Genomic DNA, 10,046 nt, shown 5'->3' with positions numbered 1-10,046 from the left:
GTTCGTGCTAGTTTTTTCTTTCTTCTGCAATTATTATTATTGTTATCGTTGATTTGGAATTATGGCGTTTAATTCCTAACAGGTTTTAGCATCGAATTTTTTTTTATCATTAAAATCAACTTTTAGCAACAAAACTCAATTTCATCACTAAAAGACTCTTCAAGTTAGAGGTGGCATCAAGTCGAGCCAACCTTGAACCTGTGTAGGTTTGAGTTTGGCTTGACCTTAAAACTTCAAGCTCAAGCTTAGGGTTGAACCTTAAATTGAATTCAAGCTTGAGCTTAGCATTGACCCTTAAATTGAACTCAAGCTCAACCTCAAAAATTATAAATGAGTTTAAGGTCAAGCTTGAGCCAAGTTTGAGCTCAACAAACTTTTAAAACTACAAAAATTAAAAATTTTAAAAAATAAATTAAGAGAATATGGTAATGAGTTTAGCACCATTGAACTGCAAACTATCATAGAGGAGCAAACTCCTCCATTAATAGTGTTTATTCCATTGGCAAACAACAACATTAGATGTTGACTTGAGGGGCCCAAAAAGGTTGAATGACCGATGTCTTTGAAGTTTTAGGTAAATAAGAACAACCTTCAACCAACTAAAGAGAGAATTGACGAGAGCAATTAGAGTAAAAGATATTTTTGTAAGAAAATTATGCTAATGAGTTGGCTCACAAGCTAACAAATCGAACTTGGAAATTCAATTCAAAAATATGATGCCCGTCAATGAAAAACATAAAATTATAAACCATTTCTTAATGGATTTTGATGAAATAAGAGGCAAAATGCTTACAGTAAGCAGATCTATCTAATTTAAAAATAATTTGAATTAAAAATAATGGAATAAATAACAAAAAAAAAATATGCAAAAATTAACAATGAAACAAAAAATAGCCAAAATTAGACTTTTGGCTCTAATACCATGAGAAATTTTTATGCAAAAATGAAATTGAAGACTAAAGGAACGAAAAGCATAAATTAATTTTACGTGGTTCAGCCCTAGGAGCCTAATCCACTAATGGAAAGAGAGAGGGTGAAATTTTATTGAATCGAAATGAATTTTTACAATAAATACAAGTCTATTTCAGCTAAAGAGGGATTACTTAATTCTTTAATTAAGGATTCAAATTTTCATAATTTAAGAAGTCAAAAATCAATCAAGATTTTCTCTTGATTTTAGGAAATAATGACAAATCAATCTCTTGATTGATTTGTCATTATTCCCTAAATTATTATATAATTTAATTATGAAATTTTAATTTTAAAGTAAATTAAATTTCTCTCTTAACATGTGGCCCCTTGTTTTGCCAACTTTTGCAAAAAATTGCTACTTGGTTACCCTCTCCAAGAATATGTTTAAAAGGATACTCCAACTTTGGTTTTGTAGAGTAAAAGTATTGAATAAACAAAAGGTAATTTGTTTTTTTTGCACTAATACTCCTAAATTTTTGTACATAAAATTAAATTTTCAACATTAAAAATAAAATATATATTTTAACTTTATTCATGAGAAAATATATAACAAACAGAGTACACGAAGAAAATACTCAACAACAACTAACATACAACAAACGCCGTATCCCCTATCTACAATCCATGTGAAAGACGATTACTACACTAAGAATTTGATGCAATTGATCTCTTTCGCATCCCATTCTCATAAAAAACATACGAAGTCTTTCAATGACGCGAACAAAAATACAAAATGTCTATCTATGACTACATTGTTAAGTGTTAGTAACTCAATCATTTGATCAATTAGTAGATTAAATAATTAAGTTGTTAATTCACTTAACTGGATAATCATTTAGTTAATTTACCTAATCACTTTAACACATCACATAATTATTAAGTAACATCCTAGTAAATTAATTAATAACTTAATTACATTATATAATTAGTTATTTAATAAATCAATTAGTTAATCCGTTGCTTATTATTATTATTATTATTATTATTATATTATTCAATTATCACTTAACTAATTACGTACTTAGTTAGTTTACATTTATTTATTGTTACTTAATTAATTACTCACTCAATTAGTGACTTGATTACTTGCTTAATTCTATTATTTAAATAGTTAATTACTTAATTACCTATTTAGTTACCCACCCAATTAATCTCTTAATAAGATGGTCAATTAGTTACTTCATTAAAAATTAATTATTTACTTAATTAGTTACTTAAATATTTAATTACTTACTAAAATAGTTAATAAATTACTAAGTAACATTATTTATTATTTTAATTAGTTAATTTAAATAACTACTTAATTATATTGCATAATTATTGAATTCAATTCTTAATAACTTAATTACATTATATAATTTTTAATTACTCAACATATAACTTTTTTCAGTTTACTACTCCTTTTGTTATTTTTTTATTTTGCTACCCATTATTGGTGAAATTATTTTTTTAAAATAGTTAATATTTATCAATGTATATTTATTTTCACCGAGAATAAACTTATATAATCCAGTATTTTTTTACCCATTAAAAATGAATTTTTTTTCCAAAAATAGATTATATTTATCGGCTATTTAAATTTCATCGAGAATAAGTATTCCAATTACTTTTTTTTTCTAATTACCATTATCGTCTATGGAGGTACAAATGAGTTGGTTCGGAAATCGATGCAACCGTATACAATAATATGACAACACAAAAATTAAATTATTGAGGGGTGAGGGTGGTTCAAACCATATGGGGAAAGAGCAAACGAATTCACTATTTATTGAAAGGTGGGGGTGGTTCAACAACCCCACCCCACCACCTTTCCCTCATTTAGTCTCTTGTTACCAAGTGTTTGTTCCATGAGATTGTGACATATGATTGAGCTAAATCTCCATTTCTTGAAATTGCGACACATGATAGAGCCAAGTCTTCATTCTATGATATCGTTACATACGGTAGAACTAAGTATTCTACCACTTAGATGCTGTTGCATCATGTGGAGCTCTTGTGGCATCACATGTCACTTATGCCAATTACTTTATTTGTGTAACATTTAAGTGGCATTTCCCTTTGGTATTGGTAGTCACCCGATACAATAGACTTCATCTTCACAGTCAATCAGGCTCAGATCTTAGTAATTGATCCAAATTTTTTACTGAAGGTCTAATTTTAACATTTGATAGACTATTTGATAAACCTCCATGCTTTGACGATCATGAACGTCGACTTTGACCATCAATCAATTAATGATCAAGTTCATTCGATTTACATCATTTTGTCGATTAATGTTTTAATTTTGACAATAAAAAATCCATGCCTACACCAGTGAAATTAAGTTGAAGTTGACTGAGTTAGCAATGGAGGGACCATAAGAGGCAACAAGATCAAAGTTAGGGAACTCTAATATAACTGGGCCCATGCTTAAACCATGTAAAATTTAAAAAATAAAAAATAAAAAATAACGCTATCTCTCCCCTATTTATAATTTAAATAATATTAAATTTATAATAATTATTGATTTATTTAAACCTCAAGATTTAAGTTATATCAGAAAATACTTTATAAGGAAGATAAATGTGACTCATCTATATAGAAATATTGGCCAAGTGTCACTACTTGCGTAGAAGCATGCAACTGCACGTTCATTTATTAAATTTCCTAGGGTGGACCCACCTATTCGCCACGTTTCATTGATCTACAGCAGCGGCAGCAGCAGCAGCATCAGCATTTTCGACTATGCTCAGAAATGGCAAGGCCCGAGAGGAGTACGGGACGCTGCTCTCTCACGTGCCACTTTATCTCTCACTGGACTTCGTCACGTGTGAGCCTGTGACTCACATAGCAAAAGTCCTACCCTGAAAAAAAAAAAAAACGAAAAATATACCCCCCTTAGTTTAGAGAGAGAGAGGGAGAGAGGGAGAGAGAGAGGGGAGGGGGGGGATCGAGAAATGGGTAAGGTAGTGGAGAAGAAGAAGAAGAAAGGCCGTCCCTCTCTTTTGGATCTCCAAAAGCGAAACCTCCGACAACAGCAAGAACAGCAATTACAGAAACAGCAAAAGGAACCCAATTCTAATACTGGAAACCCCAATTCCCAAAACCCTAGCCCTCCGCCCCCCCGCCGGCATACTCGCCGCAACCCGACTCCGGAGGTCGCTGCTGACAATCGGGATGACGATGACGACGAGGATGATGATGAGGAGACCAATGGCAAGCGCAGGGAGAAGAAGCTTACGCTTGTGCTTCGTTTGCCCCAACGGACGGAAAATTCGCAGTCGGCCGGGAGGTCGGGATCCGACGCCGGGGACGACTCTGACGGGGAGGAGGATGAGAATGGGGAGACCCCGCTCAAGAGAAGGAAGATCAATGCCGTTGGTGTTGCCGACCGATCAGGGGAATTCGTTGAGGGATCGGTGAAGGCAAAGGTGATAATTTTTCTTTTTGCTCGTTTTTTAAGTCGGCAGTGTTTCTTTTTGTTCCGTACATTTCGGTTACTGATTGGGAAAGGGGTGCTGGATCAGATACGTAAAAAAGGTCGTCTTCTTCGATTTTGGAAATTTTCTTTTCCGCTTTGAATTGCAGTTTTGGGGATTTCGCATTGCTATTTGTCTTAAAAGGCGTGTTTTTTTCCTTTTTAAATAAGAGTCGTGCTTGGACTTTTTAATTCCGATAGTCTTTTTGTTAGTTGAAAAATCTGTCCATATTTGTCACAGATTAACTTCGATATCGGTAATAGTTCACCGATTTGACTTTGTCAATCTTTTGTTTTTCCTATTTCTTTTTCCTTTATTGTTCACCTCTGGGATTTCAGCGATACTTTACGAGGCTATTTGTTGTACTTTTATAATCTTGATTGGTCTCAAGTTCTTTGATATCTCGAGAACATATGTTGTCTTTAAAGTTCTAATTTGTCTTTCCTTTCCTTTCTTACTCTGTTTTCTTTTTTGTTTCTATAATTATCATCCGTCATTTGGTCTGTTTCTCTGATTCTAATTGGATCTTTCTTCTACTTTTACCCTTTCATTGCATGTGGAAAGGTCTTCAAATTCTGAGATTTTTGAACGATGAGTTTATTTTCGGTAGTTTTCTTCAATTCTAGTGACCGTGTCTCTTACTTCGATATAAAATTTTTCCAGACAGAAAGGCAGAGTTCAGCTGTGAAAGCGACTGATTCCCGTCCAGGTGTGCGTTGGTTGGATTTGCCGCAAAAAAAATTCATGTTCTTGGAAATATTTATATTTAATATTTATCTATTTACGTTGTCTATTCTATGCAGTGGTACCTTCTGTTAGCGGGCCCATAACTCTCCTGCCGGATAAGAAGTTGTTGATTTTTATCCTCGACCGGCTTCAAAAGTGCGTTTGTGGATCCCTTCTTACTTATTCTGAATTTGATTCTTTGATTTGTTTCTGTTTTCAAATATTAGTTCTGACCCCAAGTCTGATTTATTGACAGGAAAGACACTTACGGAGTTTTTTCAGAACCTGTGGATCCGAATGAGGTTGGTTTTTGATTCAATCATATTGATTCCTTAGTTATGTATGCACTTTTTTTATTTATTCTTGCTCCAGCTCTCTACTGCATCAACTTTTGATGAAGTACTTATTTCATTTGAACTGAGTTTTGATGCCTCCTATCTACAGCTGCCGGACTACCATGAAGTCATAGAGCATCCAATGGATTTTGGTACTGTGAGGAGCAAGCTTTCGTCTGGAGCATATGCCAATTTAGAACAATTTGAGGTCGGTTGAAGGAGGTTGTAGATGTGTTGTTAATTTCAGTGAAGCTTTTCATTTTAAGAATGAATATTTCTTCTTCCATCTTGTGAAGCTGCTGGTTTAAAGAAATTCACAAGTGTGGTTCTCAGAGCAGTGTAGCTTGTCTTTCGAATGGTCAAAGAAAATTTTGTCTGAGTGACTCCATTTGAACACATTGAATAGATCCTTGTGACTTTGCTTTTCCCACATTGCTGCTTTTGCATTTCAATGTTATCACTACTTTCATCTCTCTCAATGATGTATCAATTGCACTCCCCACCTAGTTTTCCAGAGTTAACATCTTATTAGTTGAGATTAAAGGTCTATAGATCCTTACGAGGCTGGCTATCTTTTTTTATTAAACCCATTTCACCTTCCTCTGTATTGTCCTGTGTAAAGGGTGAAACACAATGCTCAAGGAGTTCCCTTTTAAAGGGAGTAACTGTGTATATTTTACAATGAGCAGAATCTTTGGATGGAACTTACCTTTCTTCTGAAAGAAAGTTTTTTTTTTAATGCAAAGATTACCGTGATAGAAAGTTTATTTATTTTCAATACAAAGATTACCATTCAATCACTGGTAATGAGCCCAGAAAACACAAAACATACGAATGTGCTTTGGTGAGACTGAATTTCTTGAGGCTTGTCTGTTTTAGTAATGTCTTGTGTGCTAAATATACATTAACAATGTAATGACACCCTTTAAATTCTTAATAAAGGCTAGACTTGCTGAAATGTGGTGCCGATGCCAAAACTGAAGATGCTGCCATGAATGCTAGAAATGGTTGAAAGATAACTATTTCAGTGCAATTGCTGTACCTCTGGCTCTCAAATCTTTTACTCTACAAAACATAATTGTTCTCACTATACTGTTATTTATTCATTTTATTTAATTTTTCTGTTTCTGGTGACTGACACAGAGGCACTCACAATTATAACAGACACACACATCCTAATAGCAATGTATCTTTGAGACCTCAAACGAAGACCTTCACACTAAGAAAGTCCCCAATTGGCCACTGAGCCAAAGGCTTAATCCGCTGCACTAATGTACATTTTCTTTTTGTCTAAAGTCATAATTTTCTATGTTGGGGCAACTTTCAGTATTGTTTATGAAGACAAAATCCCTTAAAAAAATGTAATAGGATAGGTTAGTATTCTGTTCTCTCGTGGTTCACCATTATCTAATTTTAAAATACTTTTAGCTTCTACTAGAAAGAGTGGCTATCTGTCTCATACTTTTCATTTGTCCTTTTTTTTGCTGGGAAGCTGTTTTAGTAATGCCCATCTCTTATAAGATGGTTTACGGTGCTGCCAGCAACATGTGACTATCAATATTTGAACTTTCTTCTGTGACATTTATAAAATTTGTTATTAGGATAATTTAAACTTTCTAAAAAAAATGTCTTAGTAGGGCAAATAAGTATGTTTGTTGTATCTACGCCACAAAATTTGGTTTACATTTTCTTAAAAAAGAAAATTGAATTCCATTACTTATTTTCATTTTCTTGTGGTACCTGTATTATGTTAATCTATGCGTACTTCGAGCCTTGTTTGCAAAAATTGGGAAATTAGACTTGTGGGGCCGAGGAGTTTTTTTTTTTTTTTTTGTGGCAAGTATTTGTTCTAGTAATTAGTGGTGGGGCCTGTTGGTGAGCTGGATGTCCTTTTAAGTTTGTTAAAATATTTCAATATTGAGTTATACACAAAGGGGAATATTTGTTTCAAGCCCCCTTGCCTATAGAAACAGCTGAACTGTATTTGCTGTGAATCTCGACCTATCAAACCTGATAATAGACTAGTAGTTTCATCATGAATCCCTTTTGTTCTGATGTGGCTCTAGTTGCCATGTTTCTCAAGATATTCTATTTTAGCCTTTCAACTTATATTGCTGAGTTGTAATCTGATTGTTTGAGCTCTCTTAATAAAATTCAGTTTCATTTAAAAAAAAAATTATATTGCTAAGTTGCCATATTTCTTGATGTTGCAGGAAGACGTGTTCTTAATATGTTCAAATGCAATGCGTTACAATGCATCCGATACCATTTATTTTCGTCAGGTATCAATTATGACTTTTTTTTTAATAAACACTATTCTATGAACTCTTAGAAAAAGATGGAAAGGGCATTAGAGTTGCCTCAATAAATTTGCTTACCTCTTTTGCAGGCTCGGTCCATCCAAGAGCTTGCAAAAAAGAATTTTGAGAACTTAAGGCAAGATAGTGAAGATAATGTACCTGACCTGAAAGCTGTACGTAGAGGAAGACCACCGGGCAAAACTTCTATCAAACGACAACTAGGACACCCTCTGGCTGATAGGGCCAGTTCAGATTTCTCCTCTGATGCAACCCTTGCAACTCCCGGTGATAACAAATCTAACTCTTTACATGATACGAGAAGAGGAGCTGATAAGCCCGGTCTAGGAGATGCATCCACAAGGAGTTCCCGCAGTGCTGAAACTCATGGTGGTTTGGCCGATCATAAATCTGACAGGAATGATGAATTCTCAGGTTTATGCTGCTCAAACTTTGAAGCACATCTTGCTGCCTTCCTTTTTATGCATGCAGCTGTTAAAGAGTGTATTCTTTTGTTTTCTGACAGTTTTGACTTTTCAGGTTCGATGCTGAAGTCTGTGTCTAAACTTGTCAAAAAACAGTTTGTATTTGATGAAAATCGCCGTTCCACTTACAAACAGTCCCTCCAGTCGTTATCTGCACGTGGACCATCAATGCTGACTACTTTTGATGGAGATAGGAGGCAATTAATGCCTGTGAGTACTATGCCGAAGCTATTGCTTCTGAATATTTATTTTTAAGAAGTATACCTGTAACTGATGGGTGAAACATCTATAACATGAATTAGGTTGGTCTTGGCTTTCATATGGAGTATGCATATACGAGGAGCCTGGCTCGATTTGCTGCAAACCTTGGACCCACTGCTTGGAGAGTTGCTTCCAGGAAAATTGAGAAAGTATTGCCTCCAGGAACTAAGTTTGGGCCAGGATGGGTGGGAGAAAATGAAGCTCCAAATCAATCACCTCAGCCACCACCAGCGTCCTCTTCATTTACAGGTCCACAACCAATAGCATGTAGTACTGTACAGCATGAGGGTGATAAGTTGTCGGAGAAACAAGAATCCTCAAATAACTTGTCAGCCTCAGAAGCTAATTTGACCAGAAGCCCTCCAGTGTCTAACACCCGAACTTCCATTGCTGGCAGTTCATCTGATTCTTCTCAGATCCCTGAAACTCGAGGGAAAAGCTTTGAAACTGGTTTTAACTTGCTCAACAGCAGCAGTGGAGTCTGGCCAAAGCCACCTTTCAAACTTCAGCAGCGGAACCCACAGGTCCATTCTCCTGTTAATGGGTTTAACCCTGGATTTGGTTTTAATCTCTCTCAAGTAGGAAAGATGATCAGGCCAGGAGGTCCACATGGAAATAACGTCAGTGTAGAGACATCTTCAGCTTCAGGGATGCTTGATATGGTTAATAGAAGAGCTAACAGTTTTGTCCATGCCATACCTACTAGTCGAGCGGACATTGAAGGCCCCAGACTGATAAGTGCCACAGTGCCCCACCTGGGTCAAGCAGAAGCTGAAGGTACTAAACTACTCGGTAGTTCAAGTTCTGTAAATTCTGGTGTGTTCTCCGCAAATGCCCCTCATGGTGTTCATCCAGGTTCGGGACTTCTGCCCCATCAGCAGCCATCTTGGGGGGGATTATCTCTGCACCCAAATTCAGATTCGGTTCCACCAGATCTGAATGTCAGATTCCAGTCTCCAGGTTCTCCATCATCAGGTGCAGTCAAGGTGGATTCACAACATCCAGACTTAGTATTACAGCTCTAAGGGGTAATTTTTCTTATTTTCTTCCCACAATTTCGTAGCAAGAAAGAGTTGGATTAATAACCACAACCGTAAGCAACAACTGAAAGGGTATTTCTTTTTACAGCCCATTTATGTTGTATAAGGGTAAGGGGTGTGGGAGTGTACAGATTAATGTATCCTAATTTCAGTTCCTGAAAGGCAAAGGTGAATCGCATTTGTAACATTTCAATCCATGATTTTAGAAGGAAAATATTTATTCTATTATCTAAGATTTCATGATAGTGTTGCGGACTCCAACTAACAGTTACAGAAGAAGCTTCAGCTGGGCTGAATTTGAGAAATATTCCTGCTGCTACGAAATGCCAGTGTTTCAGTATCTTTCGGTTGTATTTCCTACACCTGTTTCAACTATTTTTAGGTTAAAGAGTGTTGGAGTATGATACAAGGGTGACTAGAAGAACACCATTTTAGAAGAGCACCAAAGGTGTCTATACTGTGATAATATATA

General features: G+C 35.5%; 1 protein-coding gene across 1 annotated transcript; it reads left to right on the top strand.

The window, feature by feature from the left end:
• The first annotated feature begins 3,871 nt into the window (after positions 1-3,871).
• LOC137939386 (uncharacterized) lies at positions 3,872-9,819 on the top strand. The gene is made up of 9 exons (XM_068784655.1): positions 3,872-4,382; positions 5,094-5,139; positions 5,234-5,312; positions 5,413-5,458; positions 5,601-5,699; positions 7,705-7,773; positions 7,881-8,223; positions 8,329-8,483; positions 8,576-9,819. The coding sequence occupies exons 1-9, from the start codon at positions 3,909-3,911 to the stop codon at positions 9,557-9,559; spliced, it is 2,295 nt and encodes a 764-aa protein (XP_068640756.1). The 5' UTR covers positions 3,872-3,908; the 3' UTR covers positions 9,560-9,819.
• The last annotated feature ends 227 nt before the right edge of the window (positions 9,820-10,046 follow it).

Source organism: Aristolochia californica, unplaced genomic scaffold, assembly GCF_029961685.1.
Source record: "Aristolochia californica isolate CCGP_79_NKW_82.1479 unplaced genomic scaffold, dmAriCali1.0.hap1 SCAF_8, whole genome shotgun sequence".
In the NCBI taxonomy this organism is placed as follows: domain Eukaryota; kingdom Viridiplantae; phylum Streptophyta; class Magnoliopsida; order Piperales; family Aristolochiaceae; genus Aristolochia; species Aristolochia californica.
This window is presented reverse-complemented; position numbering and strand designations above follow the sequence as displayed.

What these genes read in the sequence shown, in the direction of transcription:
- LOC137939386 (XM_068784655.1), top strand. Translation starts at nt 3,909, where the DNA reads ATGGGTAAGGTAGTGGAGAAGAAGAAGAAGAAAGGCCGTCCCTCTCTT. An exon ending in AGGGATCGGTGAAGGCAAAG is followed by an intron (nt 4,383 to 5,093) that starts GTGATAATTTTT and finishes AAATTTTTCCAG; the next exon opens with ACAGAAAGGCAGAGTTCAGC. An exon ending in ATAGGAGGCAATTAATGCCT is followed by an intron (nt 8,484 to 8,575) that starts GTGAGTACTATG and finishes AACATGAATTAG; the next exon opens with GTTGGTCTTGGCTTTCATAT.